Below are 17,575 nucleotides of genomic sequence, written 5' to 3'. Positions count from 1 at the left end.
CTCTGCAGGCCTGGGGCTCTGTCTTACGAAGGGGGACAGGGTCACCTCCTCAGAGGCTCGTCCACCTGCGCAGAAGGAGAAAGGACTGGAGAAGATAGGACAATATGCTATGGGGCCGAAGTCATGATAGAATGTGCTCTGGGAAGGCACCAGGCCTGCCAGAGCCACCCTGGGTCACCAGGATGAATTGGGGTGCCAAGATCCTCTTTTTTTGGCCTCAGGACATTCTGTGGGGCAGAAGAGCACCTCCTCTCTGCCCCAGGTGGGACCTTGGTCCCAGGAGAGCGGCTCATTTGTGGCCCTTCCCTTGAGACTCCAGAAGATTCCCTCCTGCCAGATCAGGGTCATAGCAACTGAGAACAATGCTGGACAGGCCGAGCGAGTACTGCGTAGGGGCAGGGGGTCTGGGAGAGCTTCAGAAGCTGCTGGGGCCTGGCCGACCCAAACTGGGCCACTGGTGGGGCCTTTCATGTCCTGCCTTCCTCTCGGGGCCTGCCTTTGCCTCTCCCACCCCACTACCCCCAGTGCGGCAATTAGGGCGCTAATTAGGGCTCTTTGATCATCTTTAGAAATGGCTACATGGGGGAGAGACGCTGCCAAGCAATTAGGGGCAGAGGGGCTGGGAGCTCGGGCACCTCTTCAGGGGGTGGGGCTGCCGAGGACCCTCAGACACCCCCTGCTCTCCTCCCTCCAGGAGGGTATGCCCCCAGCGTGGCCATAAACTCCTCAGGGAATAGAGGCAGATGGGAACCCCCGCCTCCCCATCTGAGCCCTGGAGATAGAGCCGGCCCCTATCCACCGGCCCCCCTCCAGCTGGCCCCCAGCCCAACCGTCAGCTCTTCTGGCCTGTCCAGGCCCCTTTGATGGAGCCGCAGGAACAAGGGCTTCATTGACAGAAGGGGGGCCTCAGAGCCCAGACCGTGAAACTTCAAAGGTAAGGGTCGAGCCCACTACCCCGATCCCTCCCCCAACCCTGGTCCCCCCTCCCAGTACCCCCCCAGTCTGTCCTCTATATAGCCCCCCAAGCCCCAGTCCCCTGTGGGCTCCCGGGAGTTAAGGGCCAGGTGAGGGGCCACCGGAGGGAAGTGGGTGATTTTGATGTCCAAGGAAAGTCAGGTGGCTTGGGGGACAAGAATCCAACACCCAGGGGCCAAAAGGCAGTGGGAGGCAGAAAAGGAAGGATAAACACCTGGAGGGTGGACCCCAAGAGGGAAAGAGGGCAGGGTCGCTTGGCCCAGCTCCCGGTCACCATGCTGCTGCTTGTGCTGCTGCTGCTGCTGCCCCTCTCAGACCCATGGGCTGTCCATGGGCACCCACTCTACATGCACCTGCCCCCCAGCATCCTGCAAGGTGAGCCTGGGTTAGACTGAGGGGGCGCCCGAGGTGGGAGGAACACAGAGGCAGTGGGTCCGGGCCAGGGGAGCGTGACCTTGCCACCCCCACTCATCTGGACCTTTGGCCCCTTCGGCCCACCCGGAGAGGAGAAGGGACCAGGAACTGTGGCACAGGTGGGCAAGGAAGAGGGAGAACAAGGGTGCAGAGGGAAGGGGACCTGGCAGCAGCCACCAGAGGGGGGAGCTTGGGGGAAGGTTCTGGGTTTAGCAGGAGGAAGAGTCCTGGGTGGCATCTCCTTGGCCCTCTAGGCCTGCAGGTGGGCTGCTTGACCCCGATACTTTGTCAAGAAGCCCGGATTTTGTGATGTCTCTACCTCTGGGGTGCTGTTTTTCCTTCAAGGTTTTTAAGGAAAGTCCCTTTTCAAAGATTCCAGCCCAGCTCAGTTGAATTACAGGGAACCCTTGGGTTGAGAATCTGGGGCCATCTGCTCTGAGCGCTGGGCCCTGGGGCCCTGGGACACCCCCCCCCCATTCTGCTGAGGTGCTCCCGGAGCCCCACCTGATGCCCCCATCTCCCCAGACAGGCTCAGGGCTGGAGCCTGAAGTTCTTCCCCAGCCGCAGGTGAATTGTACCCCATGTCCCAGCAGCTCTGTCAGCCCATGGCACGAGAGCACTGCAGGCCGCCCAGAGGAGCGCCCAGTGGACAGTTAATCGAGTGGCGATGGAGATTCGACACAGACTGCATGAGTGCAGTGGCTGTGCCAACCATACCATCCCGTGCCCGGGTGAGCTTGCCCTGACTACCCTGGGCCCGACCTCCTGTCCATCCTATCCCTTCCCTTCACACTTGACTCCCTCTTGGGGACAGAGACTAGGTGGGGCTGCCACCGAGACAATGCTGATGAAGGTCTTGCCAAGAAGAAAAGGCACGCCAGGCCTGGGACATAGTCTGTGCAAAGGCAGGAGGACAGGAAGAGTCTGGGCTCATTGGGTGGACAGTGAGAAGTTCATGGTGAAATAAACCCTGGCTGCTGGGGGGTGGACTAACAGAGGGGAGCGGTAGGGCAGAGAGAGGCTCAGCCTGGGGTGCAAGAGGGGTGGAAGGCTAGCCATGAGGCTCAGAGGTCTGTGTCTCAGCAGGCGCTGGGCGTCCCAGGCCTCCGGCCCCCCTCCTCCAGGATCCAGCAGAGCCAGGTAGGGCTGAAAGGGCCCCAGGGGGCAAAGCCAAGGGCGGGGTCAACCCTGGAAGGGCCTTGAGGGTGAGGGGGCCAGGACTTGTCCCCTGTGACGCCTATGCCACCTTTCTAGGGCCTTGTGGCGAGAGGCGCCCAAGCTCTGTCAACGTGACACGGGCCCACGGCCGCATTGTTGGGGGCAGCGCTGCTCCGCCCGGAGCCTGGCCCTGGCTGGTGAGGCTGCAGCTCGGAGGGCAGCCTCTGTGTGGCGGCGTCCTGGTGGCGGCGTCCTGGGTGCTCACCGCGGCGCACTGCTTCGCGGGGTACGTTGGACCCCAGGCCCTTGACCAGCCCACACCCCCAGTGCGCGGTGTGACTCTTTTGGGGTCGTCTGGCGGGCGACACACGCGAGGGCCGGTCTCTGCTGCCCCCTGGCGGCGGTCACCGCCTTGCCCTGCTCCCGGCCTCAAGGCGCCCTCGCCGCCCAGCCTGGGTGCGGATTATCTGGGAACACCCGGCTGGGCGAGGCTCCTGAACTTACTGGAGGGGCCCGCCTCTCCCCCGCCCACCTTCCCTGCCCCGCGAGAAGAGCGGAGACAGAGAGAGCCCTGCATGTGGGCCTGCTGAGTGGTGCCCGTGGGCGGAGGGCAGGGTCTCAGGGGACTCGCCGCTTGTCCCGCAGTGCCCAGAACGAGCTTCTGTGGACAGTGACGCTAGCCGAGGGGCCCCAGGGGGAGCAAGCAGAGGAGGTGCCGGTGAACCGCATCTTGCCGCACCCCCAGGTGAGAGGACAGACGCCAGGCTCTCAGAGTGGGGAACAGCACCCCCACCCCACACTTCATCACTATTGCGCGGCCACTCCCTCCGCAGTTTGACCCGCGGACCTTCCACAACGACCTGGCCCTGGTGCAGCTGTGGACGCCCGTGAGCCCGGTTGGGGCGTGGCGCCCTGTGTGCCTGCCCCGGGGGCCCCGGGAACCCCCAGCCGGCACCGCTTGCGCCATCGCGGGCTGGGGGGCCCTCTTCGAAGGTATGGGGCTGCTTCCAGTGTGAGTGCGATGAATGGGAGGTTAGGGTGATGGAGTTGGGGAAGGCCGGGTGTAGGGAATCTGACCCCCCCCCCCCATCACCTTTGAGAAATACTGTCTGATCTTGTAAAGGGGAAGGAATCATGGAGGGTAGTGGGAGGAGGGACCTGCTAGAAAGGCCCCTGCCCTCCAGCCCTGAGCTCTCTCCCCGGATTTCTTGTAGATGGGCCTGAGGCGGAGGCGGTGAGAGAGGCAAGAGTGCCCCTGCTCAGCACTGACACCTGCAAAAGGGCCCTGGGGCCCGAGCTGCACCCCAGCAGCATGCTATGTGCTGGCTACCTGGCCGGGGGCGTGGACTCCTGCCAGGTAGGAGCCCTGATTGATGTTAGGGTGCTGAGCAGGCTGCTCCCCAGGGACAGGACAGCTTCTTTCCTTTGGCAGTTGGTTGTCATTCAACTTGTTTGAGCTTTCATGTCCCCACCACTAAAAGTGGGTACAAGGGCAGAATCCCCAGAACTCACAACTGCCCCACCCTGCCAAGTGTCAGGCTGGCAGAGGAGAGGGGCAGGTCGATGAAGTACTCTCTCTTTCGGCTTGGGTCCTGCAGGGTGACTCTGGAGGCCCCCTGACCTGTTCTGAGCCTGGGCCCCGCCCCAGGGAGGTCCTGTATGGAGTCACCTCCTGGGGGGATGGATGCGGAGAGCCAGGGAAGCCTGGGGTCTACACTCGTGTGGCCGTGTTCAAAGACTGGCTCCAGGAACAGATGAGTGGTGAGTGCCCCGTTCCTATTCACCCTCCCCGAAGTGGAGAGGTGACAAGTGGAGAGTGCCCTTGGGACAAGCCCCTCTACATCCCATCGGCTCCCAGCCCCCTTACTGCGTGGGGGAAAGCCTGTCCTCCCTTCGGGGAAGAGCTGCAAGGGCTAAGGTCCAAAGCCGGGGCTGAATCGGCCGCGGCTGCCCCCCACCCCCACCCCCCACAGCAAACCCCTCCAGCCGGGAGCCCAGTTGCAGGGAGCTGCTGGCCTGGGAGCCCCCCGGGGAGCCGCCGGCAAACGCCGCCCCGCCCTGCGCCTTCTACGCCCGCCTGTGCCCTGGGCCCGCGGCCGCCTGCGCGCGTCTGGCGCACCAGCAGTGCCTGCAGCGCCGAAGGCGATGCGGTGAGTCCAGATCCCAGGGCTGGGCCGGCGGACAGGGGGCCTGGCCCAGGTCTGACCGCCTCACGGATCCTTGTCCCGCCCGCAGAGCTGCGCTCGCTGGCGCACACCCTGCTGGGCCTGCTGCGGGGCGCTCAGGAACTGCTTGGCCCGAACCCAGGGATGCGGCGCCTGGCCCCCACCCTGGCTCGCCCCGCTCTGTCGCTCCCGGAGCCTCCCAGACACCCCGCCCGCGAGCAGCGGCTGCACCCAGGTACCCCGCACCTTCACACTCCAGCCCCAGCACCCCCCGCCACCAACTGCGCGGAGACGATCCCCTAACGCTGCGTCTCCCCAGGATCGAGGGCTGCGGGCGCTCGGTTCTCGAAGCGGAGGCCAGAGCAGCGCGTGGAAGCGAACGGTAATGACGCCCCCTGCGGGCCTTTGCCGGGAGAGTAGCAGGCCAAGGGCTGGCCAGGGGATTCGTGGGACAACCGGCCGACTGGATCTCCCCACCTGAGCCCCCGCCAACCCCCCCGCAGTAGGGAGGATGACTCTTTGGGGGTTCAGTTCAACAGAGACCATCTGCTTTTGTTATCACTTAACCTCTCTGATCCTCAGTTTCCCATCTGTAGCACGAGGAGAAATCTGCCCCCTGGGAGGCAGTCCACTGAGGTCCTTGTGGGAATCCCACTCGGCTCCTTTCCGGTGCATTTACTGCTGTTCCCAGGACCTCTCCCCTTCCTGCAGGTTGCCCTGGGCTAGAGAGTCTGCAACAGAAGTTGACCACCCTTCAAGGCACCCATGCCTGGATCCTGCAGGTCCCAGCAGAGCACTTGGCCATGGACTTCCACGAGGTAGGTCGTCAGTCTTCCCACATTCACTCAAAGTGGCCTCAGAAGGCTGACCTGGGTCAGCCCTGATGAGTAGGGGGACAGAAGGGGCACCCTCCACAGCAGGAGGGAGGACCTGCTCCCCAGCAACTTGGGGTGGAGGCAGGGGGGGTGTCTTGGGAGAAAGGGGCAGGGAAGGCATCTGTGTGTAAGCTGGGGTGCTGGGTGGATGTGAAGGTGTGGGGGGAGGTGTGAGTAGAAGGGCACGTGGGGGTGTCTAAGTGAGCAGGAAGTGTGCAGGATTGGGAGGGTATGGAGAGGAGCGGATCTGGGTGAGAGTTTCTGGGGGCCCGGAGGAGGCAGACCAACAGCTGGGTTGTGGGACTCTGAGCCCCCTCCTCCTTCTTCAGGTCCTGGCCGATCTGGGCTCCAAGACGCTGACCGGCCTCTTCCGAGCCTGGGTGCGGGCAGGCTTGGGGGGCCAACACGTGGTCTTCGGGGGCCTGGTAGGCCTGGAGCCGGCCACGATGGCTCGCAGCCTCCCCCGCTTGCTGGTGCAGGCCCTGCAGGCCTTCCGTTTGGCCGCACTGGCAGAGGCAGAGGGGGCCCGGATGGGTTCAAGGCAGAGCCAGGGGCTGGGGAGGAAGGGGCACCCCCCACTCAGTCCTCAGATTTCCCCAGCCAGGGGGCCATGAACCATGTCTGGGCCCCCAACCCCTGGTTAAGACCTACCCCTCCAAGGGGCTCCTGTGATAACAATATGTCCCAGCCACAGTTGATTGGGTGGGGGGGGTGGGGGGCCTGGGTCCATGTGTCTTCCCAGATATGTCATCAGAAAATCCTGGCTGCTTTAATAAACGTTATTTATGATCTAGAGCGATAACTCTGGAGCTTTCTTGGGATGAGAACTGGGTGGGTGAACATTAGGGCCCAACCTCCAGTAGCAGTTGGCAGAGGTCACAGAGACACTGGAGAGAGGCTGCTAAGTCCCCATTTCCGCGTACATGTCTGCTCCTCAAGAAATGGCAACAGCTGACCTATCACCACTCCCCTCCCCGTGGATGGCCAGCGCTGCCCCCAGTGTCCAGTGCCTCTACCCAGCCCCCATCCCTACTGCTAGTCGTGGGGAGTTCCAGCCTCCTGTCCTTGGGCTCCTGCCTGGCGGCCAGTCCCCATCCCCACCCCACCCCCTCAGCACCTGCCTTGGGTTTTATACCCGGAGCCATGCCCAGACGTGTCAGATTGCATTTCCGGGCTGCCACTTCCCTTTGCACACGACCCCCCCCCCTCCCCGCACCTGTCCCCTCTCCTACCCATCCACATTCCCCAGCCCTGTCGACTGAAGGGGCAGCCACAAGACCCAGCCAGAGGGACAGGATGGAGGGACCCAGGCTGACGCTGGGGCTGCTGGCTATACTGGTTGTTTGTGGTAAGATCAAACATCACCCCGTCCTGAAGGGCCCTCAGGACTCACACCAGGGCCCCTACTGCACGGTCCCTCCTACCCTACCTACCCGGTGCTCCCTCCCTTAACATCGGGCCCAACCTCCCACCCCCACTGCTATTTCTCCCTGGAGGGGCAGGAGTGGTGGGATCCCCATGCTGAGCCCAGCCCCATGGCCCAGCAGGATTTCAGGGCAGCTCCCTTCCTGTCCACCCCTGTCCTGCACCCCACCCGTCCCCAGGTAGCTGGGGCCTGAACGAGGAGGAACGGCTAATTCGGCACCTATTCGAAGAGAAAGGCTACAACAAGGAGCTCCGGCCGGCACACCAGGGGGAGAGTGTAGAGGTCTCGCTGGCCCTCACACTCTCCAACCTCATCTCCCTGGTGAGACCCCCCTCTGTGACCGAGCTGGGGACGGGAGAGTAGGGACAGCTCTTGGGAGGCCTGCCTGTCTCCCGGACTGGGATGACCAGGGAGGAAGTTCAAGGCCCCAGCCTGGACTATGGTAGCTCCTGTCCCAAGGAAGCAGGCTCCAGTGTTCTGCACGCTCAATGCTGCCACAGGCTTTGGCCTAATCCCCCTCCCCACCCAGCTTCAGCTCTGGGGTGTGCCCCATATCAGACCCATGATACACTTCAGAGGCCACGCGCTGTCCCTGCTCCTGGGTCTGCCCACCCTCTACTGACTGTGAATGCTTGTGGCAGAAGTCTGATTAGGCCAATTGCCATGGTTTCCCCTGGGTGGCGGCTGGGAGTAGGTGCTTGGTGAATGTACGTAGGTGGAAGAACCATGAGGGCCCTGGGGGACAGCCGTCTCGTGTGTGATTACAGAAAGAAGTGGAGGAGACCCTCACCACTAACGTGTGGATTGAGCACGTAAGGATACCCCACTCGGTGCTGGGTGTGGGGTGAGGGTGCAAGACCCAGGCTTCTCTGTGCTCCCTTTTGCTTGGGGATCTCCAGGAGGGGATCGTTCTGTCCTCTGGGAGGAGCTGACTTCTATCCAGAAGCCCAGCTGCCCTTCCCACCACCTTGAACAGTCACTAGCTAGCTCAGATAGAGACTTCTGGTAGACTGGGATCCTTCATCTATAGGGAAACTGTCACAACATCCTGATTTTATTAGAAGACACTCTTCTGCCACCTGTCAGAAGTTCATAATACAGATATACATCTTCTATGCCCACAATGGAAATATGCTCCCTTGATTGTGCAGTGTATATTCTACACAGCTGTACATGACAGGTCTCAGTCCTAACTTTGTACCATCTCCCCCAAACCTCTTATCACAGCTCCCAGACCCTGCCCAGTCTTCCCTCAGGGAAGTGAGGAGAGTTAAGGGGGGAAAAGGGAGCCTGGGCAACAGCAGAACCGACCACTGACACCTCTTTTGGGCTTCCAGGGCTGGACAGACAGCCGGCTGCAGTGGAATGCTGAAGAATTTGGGAATATCAGTGTCCTGCGCCTGCCCCCTGACATGCTGTGGCTCCCAGAGATTGTGCTGGAGAACAAGTTGAGCCGCAGCCCTCCCTGGCATCCCCTCCCCACTTTGCTCCCCTAAACCCTGCCATTTCCAAGCTGGCTGGCATTGATGGTGACCCCTTGTCCTTGTCCCTCAGCAACGACGGCTCCTTCCAGATTTCCTACTCCTGCAATGTGCTCATCTACCCCTCGGGCTATGTGTACTGGCTGCCACCCGCCATCTTCCGCTCTTCCTGCCCCATCTCCGTCACCTACTTCCCCTTTGACTGGCAGAACTGCTCCCTCAAGTTCAGGTGCTCTCACTTCTCCCGCCACCCTTCACCCCGGCCAGGGACTGAGACAGGTCCATGAAGCGCTCTCGGGCAGAGGCCCCCACTCTGTCCTGATGAGAGCTCCCTCACATCCCCGACGGCCCCTCTGACCATGAACCTCCTCCACTACTAGCCTTCCCCCACCCCCTGCCATCAGTGGCCACGCCCAATGGCTGAGGACCCCCATCTACTCACTGCCCTCCCCAGTTCCCTCAAGTACACAGCCAAGGAGATCACCCTGAGTCTGAAGCAAGAGGAAGAAGAGGGCCGCTTCTACCCTGTGGAGTGGATCATCATTGACCCCGAGGGCTTCACAGGTACTGGGAGTAGCAGCTATGGGTGGGCGGGGTAGGCGGGCCCTCAGACACACACCCACAGGTACGGTCACCCTGACACCGCCCCCCCCTCCCAGAGATGCACCTGCACACACACACGCACACACCTGGAACATGGACCTACAGGCACACAGACTGACAGAGAGACACCGATGGACAGACACACACTGACCCACAGAGAAACATACACAGACATACTTACTGACACAAATCTAGCACACTGAAAGGAAAAGAAGTCCAACTGGAGGGACTCTGTCCCTCAGGCAGAGACCGACAGGTTCCAGGGCCACACTCCTTCTGCTGCCCAGGCCAGAAGACCCTCCTGGATCTGGACAGGGTCCCTGGGGATGGATGTGGCTGACAGATAAGAGGGGTCGTTAGTCTTCTGTTCCCAGTCAGCCCAGAGATATGGTTGCGGCTTTAGGGGACTCTACCGTTGTGTGTGCCGCCCCCTACTAACACCCCCCACCCCCATCTATGAGTGGGCTCAGATCTTCTAGGGGTCCCCTACCCCATGCCACTGTCCATCACAGGAGACCAATGCCACAGTAGTCCCAAGGCTACTCCATCCCCGAGGAGTGGAGGGGGAGGGATTGGTCTTACCCTTGCTGCATCATTATCTCTAAGACTTATTTGAACCAAATTATGGCCTTAGTTTCTATATCTTCCAAGAAGAGGGGGGAAACACTCCCAGCGGAGAATTTCTTCCTTGCAGACTGAAACCTCCATCCCAACCCCCCAGGGAGGGAAACCTGCAAACAGAACCCCAGCCGTCCTTCACATGCCCCCTCTCCCCAGCCCCCATTCCTGCCCTGAGCCCACCCCGTGCCCCCTTGCCCAACTTGACACCAAGGTGTCCTTCTGCCGCCCTCAGAGAATGGGGAGTGGGAGATAGTGCACCGGCCAGCCAGGATCAACATGGACCTCAGTGTCCCACTGGACAGTCCAGGCCGCCAGGACGTCTCCTTCTACCTCATCATCCGCCGCAAGCCCCTCTTCTACGTCATCAACATCCTGGTACCCTGCGTGCTCATCTCCTTCATGATCAACCTGGTCTTCTACCTGCCGGCCGACAGTGAGCCTCAGAGCCTATCCCAGACCCCTGCTGCCTGGGGCGCCTTTCCCACTCCCTGAGCCTCGGCCTCCCAACCCTCCCTTCCCTTCCTCCTGGGAGACATAAGGGGGTCACCACTTCTGGGGCTTCCTGCCCAGGGTCCAAGCAGGAGGGGCATGTGGCCAGCCAAAGGGAGGGTTTTGTGATGCTGTCCAACATCCCCAAATGGACAGGGCCCCTGGGGAGTCCATCTTTCTTGGACCTTGCTTCTGCTTCTCACAGTGGGACTTCCCAAGGAAGTTCCCAAGAGAGAACAACAAGACTGTCCCTCTGTCAGAGCAGATACCAGGTCTGTCCTGGTCACCATGTATGACCACAGGCCTGGCACACAGAAGACCATCCGCTTGGAACCAGTGGGTGGCTGAAGGGATCTCTGGGAAGCCAGGCATGGGGGCATGCAGCTGATGTTCTTTTGGTTCTAGAAGGGCATGTGTAATCTGTGCTCACTTGGTTTTGCAATAGTTTCAGAGTATTTACTAGAAGTAAGGCACAGTGAGTCCCAGGGACAAGTGTGATCCAGCCTCTGTTGTGGGCTGAGATTGGACTCTGCAGGTCTGAGAGCATGGGCTCCAGGGTAGGATAATGGGGGAAGCTTTCCTGGAAGAGGTGGCGCTTGAGCTGGAGATGGGATGGGACGCAGCTTCCAGGTAGAGAAGGGGCCCTGGGGCAGCGCTGTGGGCCTGTGACTGCAGTGGCCACCTCAGAGTGCTCAGGGGCTCCAATGGGAGGAGCTGGGCAGTGCTGGGCTAGGGATCTCTGAGTGGAGGACTAGGAGTTGGGGAAATATGGGGGCTCTGAGGATGCCCTGGAACTTTCTGTACAGGGGGACACACCAGACCTGTGATTTTCGAGTGGCAGCAAGCTGGCTAACAGTGAGACCTGGTGATCACTGAGCCCCAGGCAGCATGATGAGCATTTAACACTCACTCTCTCACTTGGTCCTCACAACATTCCGCAGTTGTGAAAACTGAGGCACAGAATGGTTAGGCTACTTGTCTAAGGTCACTCAGCAAGTAAGTGCCAGAGCCGGGATTTGAACCCATGTGCTCTAGCTTGGTACCCCCACAATGTTAATCAGGGTATGGTGGCTTTAGTGACCAGTGGTGCAGGGGCCATGGTGGGACCCACTGGGCCCAAGACCAGAGGGAACAGCTGCTAAGTCCCAGGCTCCCCCAGGTGGCGAGAAGACGTCGATGGCCATCTCAGTGCTCCTGGCTCAGTCTGTCTTCCTGCTGCTCATCTCCAAGAGGCTGCCAGCCACGTCCATCGCCATCCCCCTCATTGGCAAGTGAGTGATGTCTGTGCCATGCCACACAACCCCAGCCAGCCCCGCCCACCACGCCCTGCCACCCCCTGCCCCACCAGGGCTCCACAGTGAGTGTGTCCCTACAGATTCCTGCTCTTCGGCATGGTGTTGGTGACCATGGTCGTCGTGATCTGTGTCATCGTGCTCAACATCCACTTCCGCACCCCCAGCACGCACGTGCTGTCTGAGGGGGTCAAGAAGGTGAGGGCTCTCAGCCAAAAGCTGGAGACGGTCCGGCAGTCCCTTCACAGGAGAACAGGGAAAGACCCCCGGCATGATTGCACGGGTACGCCGGCCTTGCGTGACCCAAACTCCACATGCTGCTACCCACGCCACATGGTCGACTCTCCTGGCTGGCTGCTACTCAGAAGGATCCCGACACAGAGAAGCACAAGTTGCACAGTTTCCTCTCTATGAAGTTCAAGGACAGGCAAAACCATCCTTTAGCAATAGAAATTGGGAGGGGGTTTCCCCAAGGGGGTCGGGGGAAGTGACAGGCAGAAGCACCAGGGACCTTTTGGGAGCCCGTCGGAGATCTCTTCTGGGGGGTGTTTACATAGTTGACAGCATCTATAAAAATTCATCTAGCTCTACACTTCAGGGCTGCCCATTCTGCTGCATGTTTCCTCTACCCTTGATGGAAAAAAAGGCAAGGAATGTGGGCATGGCATGCCCAGGAAGGGGTGTCCTTGCCTCTCTGCCGCTGCTCGCTGTTCTGGGAAGGTTGAGGGCTTGTTTGGTCTTCAGCGTCTGGAGAAGAGCGCGGAGCATTGGGGGCCTTGTTCTTTTTTGTTTTGCGTATATAATTCATTTTGAACAAATGAGCTCTGCTTTGTGCTGTGGACAATGAGGGACAGTTGGAAGCAAGCTAAGGGTCCGTCACAAGAGAATGGGGGACTCCGGGACAGCATGTGACTCAGCAGTACTTTCTGGCAGTCGGGAATGGACTCACAGACATTTCAATGTGCCAAGGTGGCACATGTCAGTAAAATAGCCTTCCTGTGTCCCCTGTCCCCCCCACCCCCGACCTGCTGCAGCTCTTCCTGGAGACCCTGCCGGAACTGCTACACATGTCCCGCCCGGCGGACAATGGACCTGGTCCGGGGGCTCTGGTCCGGAGGAGCAGCTCCCTGGGCTACATTTCCAAGGCTGAGGAGTACTTCCTGCTCAAGTCCCGAAGTGACCTCATGTTTGAGAAGCAGTCCGAGCGCCACGGCCTGGCCCGGCGCCTCACCACCGCACGTGGGTCCATGCCGGGGGGCTTAGGGGTGCGGCCCATCCACGGAAGGTGGGCTGGAGGCAGGTCTCATGTCCCGCTCTGGCCTGGTCTCCACAGGCCGGCTCCCTCCAGGCTCTGAGCAGGCCCAGCAGGAGCTCTTGAGTGAGCTGAAGCCAGCCGTGGATGGGGCCAACTTCATCGTCAGCCACATGAAGGACCAGAACAGTTATAATGAGGTGAGTAGCCACAGAGGGCTGATGCCTAGAGTGTATCCTGTCTTCAGGGGGCCTCTCTTCCCCTCAGAGACACGTACCCACTGAGAGGAAGGAGTTCATGGTGGGTGCAGACCCCGGGCCCCGCTGGTATGTCGAGCCTCCATCTAGAACCCTCTGGCAGTTCACTGCACACAGCGTGCACCCAGGCATAGCCACAGGCACATAGCTCCCTTAGGGTTCCTTCTTTTTAAAAAAAAAAATATTTTATTTGTTTATTTGACAGAGATCACAAGTAGGCAGAGAGGCAGGCAGAGAGAGAGGGGGAGATAGGCAGAGAGAGAGTGGGGAAGCAGGAACCCTGCTGAGCAGAGCGCCTGATGCAGGGCTTGATCCCGGGACGCTGAAATCATGACCTGAGCTGAAGGCAGAGGCTTAACCCACTGAGCCACCCAGGCACCCCTAGGGCTCCTTCTTTGTTGCCAGACCCGTCATTTTCTGTCCCTGCTCAACTCCAAGTCTGATGTTCTGGACATAAGTGGCCATTTAAAAGGCAGCCTTAGGTGGTCGTTCAATATTATATGATTTTTAAACTTCTCTCTTGAGAAAGGGGCCCTGTTTTCCAGTTCACATAGTGGCCAGCATGGCGTTGAGAGGCAGAGAGGGTGAAGAGGGAGGAGAGGGGACGATGCAACCTTCCTCAGCCCCTCGAGAGAGACTGCTGGCACCCCAGCTCTTCTTCAGCCCCAGGAGCTCTGTAATGGGGTGAGGAGGAGGGCTGTGGCCCCATTCTTGGTCTCCTGGACAGAGGGAACACACCAGCTTGTCCCATCCACTGCTAGCCGGGGGCAACCCCCACAGATACACTGAGACCATGCCTCTGTCACTGGGCCCGGGCTTGGGGTATAGGCTCATGGTTTAAGAGCCTTCCCCACCACCCTGTCTCTGGCCCCTGCCCCCAGGAGAAGGACTGCTGGAACCGAGTGGCCCGCACAGTGGACCGACTCTGCCTGTTCGTGGTGACACCCATCATGGTGGTGGGCACGACCTGGATCTTCCTGCAAGGCGCCTACAACCAGCCTCCACCTCAGCCTTTCCCTGGGGACCCCTTCTCCTACCATGAGCAGGACAAGCGCTTCATCTAGAACAGGCCTGCCCTGCCCTGTTGGTCCAGCTTCCAGGCAGTGTCCAGTGGGCGGGGGCAGGGGCGGAGGGAGGGTGCTAGTCGTGTGGACAGGGATGTCTGACAGGACAAGCCCTTCCTGGGGAGGCCAACTTCTGACCCTGAGGCTCGAGTCCAGCTGGTGCTGCAAGGCTGGGGCAGGAAGAGCCGGGCTTTCCTGAGATTAGGGAAGGAAGGGGGAAGCCCGGCTCTTCAACCATGGGTCCTCTACAGCTAAACACCAGGGAGCCGCTGAGGAGGACTAAGAGCGGATATCATCTGGGGGTCAGAGCAGGACAATGTGTGGGGGGAAGGGGGGCTGACTCAGGCTGGGACCCTTCTGTGAGGAATGAGAAAGGCAGAGGCCTCTTCTTCCTCCCCTTCCCTAGATGGGGGTAGAGCAGGTAGGATCCTGTGCTCTCACTTCCCTGTTCCTCCAGCCACCCTCCTTTCTACAACCCCTCAGCCTTGGGCTTCTGAGGCCCCAGTGGGGGTGTTATGTGGGGACACCTCCCTCTCCAGACCTCTTAAGGAAAGAGGATTTCAGCAGGGGTGGGAGCCCCAGGATTGCAAAATGGCCTTCCCCAGACCTTTCTTTCTGCCTTGGTGACTTTGTCTGGGTCCCCTAGGGAAGCCAAGGACTGGGGTGGAAGGGCCAAGCTCAACATTCAAAAAGACTAAAGGTCAGCTTATCAACCTCAGGTCACATGCACGATCCTAGAGCCCTAGAGCTCAGCCCTCCCCCAAGAAGTGTCTCCTCTTGGGCAACTTTTCTCCCCAAAGTAGGGTTTCCATACAATATTTGAGACATATTTTTACTAAAAAACTATTGTTTATCCGAAATTCAAACTTAACTGGGCATCTTGTTTTGTTTTGTTTTGAGGGGTGGCAGAGAAAGAAAAGAAAAAAAGAAAGCATAGAGCCCAACAGGGGCTCAGTCTCACCACCCAGAGATGATGACCTGAGCCGAAATCAAGAGTCAGAGACTCAACAGACTGAGCCACCCAGGTGTCCAGAATCCTGTATTTTTATTTGCTAAATTTGACAACTCTATCCCCAAGGGAGCCCCCAACAATCCTATCCCAAGCGCCAAAGGCCGAGGCTACAGATGCTGGGAGACAAGGTAGTCTACCTCCAAGATGGCCCCAGCGATCTCCACCCCCTGGTATTCATACCCTGAGTAGCGCACTCCCACAATGCACTGGGCTTGGTCTGTATGACTGACAGAAGGAGGCGGAAGTGACGGTGTGTCGCTTCTGAGATTAGGCTCTATAAGACACTGCAGCACTCCCGCTCCATCACTCTTCACTTTCAGCTGGATCTCTCACTCTGGGGAAGCCAGCTGGCATGGGAGCAGTCCTGTGTAGAGGCCCACCTGGCAAGGACCTGAGCCCCTCTGCCTGCAGCCCCATGAGTGACCTCGGAAGCGGATCCTCCAGCCCCGATGGAGCCTTCAGAGGAGATCACCATCCAGGTCAACATCTTGGGTGCAGTCCCATGAGTTCTGGAGCCAGAGCCACCCAGCTAAGCTGCTCCTGGATTCCGGACCCCCAGAAACTGCGTGGAATAGCATATGATTTTTAAGAGACAAAGTTTGGGGGTGCTTTGTTACACCAGAGGATGATCTGGCGTGAGCCGCGCTCATCTCTTAGGTTCAGTTTTCTCATCAACAAAATGTGTAAGTTCCGTTTGTGAGGTGTTGTGAAAATCGAATTTGCTAGTAGTCATAAAGTTCCTTCCTTACACATGTCCTGCAATTTTTCGTAATTAATTTAAATTCAACTAATTAACATACAATGTATTATTTGTTTCAGGGGTACAGGTCTGTGATTCATCAGTCTTATCTAACACCCAGTGCTCATTACCACAAACACTCTCCCCAGTGTCTATCACCCACTTACCCTATTCCTTCACCCCCTTCCCCTCCAGCAACCCTTAGTTTGTCTCCTATGATTAAGAGTCTCTTATGGTTCCGGTCCTGCAAATTTAAGGGCTGATTATTTCACTCATTCCTCAGTTGTGGGCCTGAGTCACAGAAGATGGGCCTGTGGACTCCTATGTCCGAGGCTGGCCAGGGGTCTGAGGGCATATGGAAGCAAACACAGAGGACCCAATTATTCTCCTCCTTGACACACACACTAAAGGTTGTCATAGCTCAACCCATTTCCCTCAGAGGGAATTGGAGACCTCATTACCTCAGGTATACAAAAGGTGAGATTTTTAGTCTTTCAGTGGAAAGGAACAAAAGACAAACCTCTTTTTTTTTTTTTTTTTAACGTGACTATAAAAACTTCTATTCATTTATACTAGGATTTGGGCCCACTGCCACCAGGGAACCCAGTGCCCAGAAAAAGACAAACCTCTTAATGGCAAAACTGACCCTAGTTACTTCTGACTTTCAGTATAAACTGTGCACGGATTCAAGGTACAAATCTTTATTTTTTTCCCCTCTGAATAGAGAAAGTAGCTTGGATTTACACCATCAGATGAGCAGAAAGTCTGGGACCTTCCTGGGTTCTTCCTCTATGAGAGAGTCCCCATCTCAAGCACCAAGAGAGATCCTGGATCAGATTCCTCAGTCACTGTCCTTGCTTCTCTCTGCCACATGATGGCACTGTTGGCAACCTCCTGGTGAATCCTCTGCATCTTCCTGGCTCAGATGGCCATGAACTTTCCCCCCAAAAGACAACCCCAAAATGCCACACCTGACCAAGAGTGCCCCATGCACAGGTTCTCAGGGTCACAGCAGGACCCCCAACTGCACACATTCCTCCAGCACCGCGGCCCCAGGGCGCTGTCAGCACTGGTCCCCTCTCTGGGTGACAGAGAAACTCCCCAGGGAGTCACCCCCACAAGGGGCCAGCTTCCTGTGAAACCACAGGGTGTCCCTACACACTCTTTCCAGGCCATCAGTGCTACTCACTCTCCTTTGAACAGTGATGAATCTGAGGCATGCACTGGGCTGCTAGGAACAGAAACCCAAAGAACATGGTTCAAACCAATAAGGCTCCGTCTTTATTCCATAATGAGATCACAAGGCAGCGGCTGCCACCTTGGCTCAGCGGTCCCACAAAGCTATTAGAGACTCAGGCTCTGGGCTCTCTGCCCAGCAGCCCGGCCCTCATGCTTGTTGCCCCAGGGTGCAAGCAGACTGCCACTGATCCTCACTTCACATCTGTGTTTAACACAGGAAAGGAACCAGTCATTTCCGACCCCTTTCATCAGGAAGCAAAGGCTCTCCCCTGAAGCCCTTCAGCTGACTTCTATAGACATCCCACAGGTCAAGATGTTATCACACGGCCATCCTTATCTGCAAGGGGGCCTGGGAAATGAACATTCCAGCCTCCAGAAGAGAAGGTGACAAAGAGGGAGTAACTGTTAGACACAAATGAAGCCTGCAGAAGATTTTCTTTTAATGCTTCCACACACACCCCTTTAGCCCCTCCTGGCAGCGCCAGCCCTCCTTGGGTGACCCGCCCTCCTGAG

At 58.6% G+C, this 17,575-nt stretch overlaps 2 protein-coding genes across 5 annotated transcripts; both read left to right on the top strand.

Annotated features, from left to right (window-relative positions):
* Positions 1-1,250: 1,250 nt before the first annotated feature.
* On the top strand, positions 1,251-6,277 carry PRSS56 (serine protease 56). The gene is made up of 12 exons (XM_059168881.1): positions 1,251-1,350; positions 1,983-2,120; positions 2,644-2,833; positions 2,875-3,292; positions 3,381-3,540; positions 3,762-3,904; positions 4,146-4,308; positions 4,521-4,697; positions 4,783-4,947; positions 5,032-5,094; positions 5,424-5,530; positions 5,917-6,277. The coding sequence occupies exons 1-12, from the start codon at positions 1,251-1,253 to the stop codon at positions 6,199-6,201; spliced, it is 2,109 nt and encodes a 702-aa protein (XP_059024864.1). The 3' UTR covers positions 6,202-6,277.
* Positions 6,278-6,857: 580 nt separating this feature from the next.
* On the top strand, positions 6,858-15,770 carry CHRND (cholinergic receptor nicotinic delta subunit). 4 transcript variants are annotated; one of them, XM_059168974.1, is made up of 12 exons: positions 6,858-6,935; positions 7,192-7,334; positions 7,781-7,825; positions 8,351-8,460; positions 8,568-8,723; positions 8,949-9,058; positions 9,951-10,151; positions 11,367-11,478; positions 11,583-11,697; positions 12,534-12,738; positions 12,833-12,951; positions 13,890-15,770. In XM_059168974.1, exons 1-12 carry the CDS (start codon positions 6,884-6,886, stop codon positions 14,070-14,072), a joined length of 1,551 nt encoding a protein of 516 aa, XP_059024957.1. In that variant the 5' UTR covers positions 6,858-6,883; the 3' UTR covers positions 14,073-15,770. The 4 variants fall into 4 exon arrangements, with proteins under 4 accessions (XP_059024957.1, XP_059024958.1, XP_059024960.1 ...); XM_059168975.1 differs by lacking the exon at positions 7,781-7,825; XM_059168977.1 differs by lacking the exons at positions 6,858-6,935; positions 7,192-7,334; positions 7,781-7,825 and having other exon boundaries at positions 8,357-8,446.
* The last annotated feature ends 1,805 nt before the right edge of the window (positions 15,771-17,575 follow it).

The sequence above is a fragment of the Mustela lutreola genome, chromosome 3, assembly GCF_030435805.1.
Source record: "Mustela lutreola isolate mMusLut2 chromosome 3, mMusLut2.pri, whole genome shotgun sequence".
NCBI classification, from domain to species: Eukaryota; Metazoa; Chordata; class Mammalia; order Carnivora; family Mustelidae; genus Mustela; species Mustela lutreola.
The sequence above is the reverse complement of the archived record's forward strand: the minus strand, read 5'-3'. Positions and strand labels throughout refer to the sequence as shown.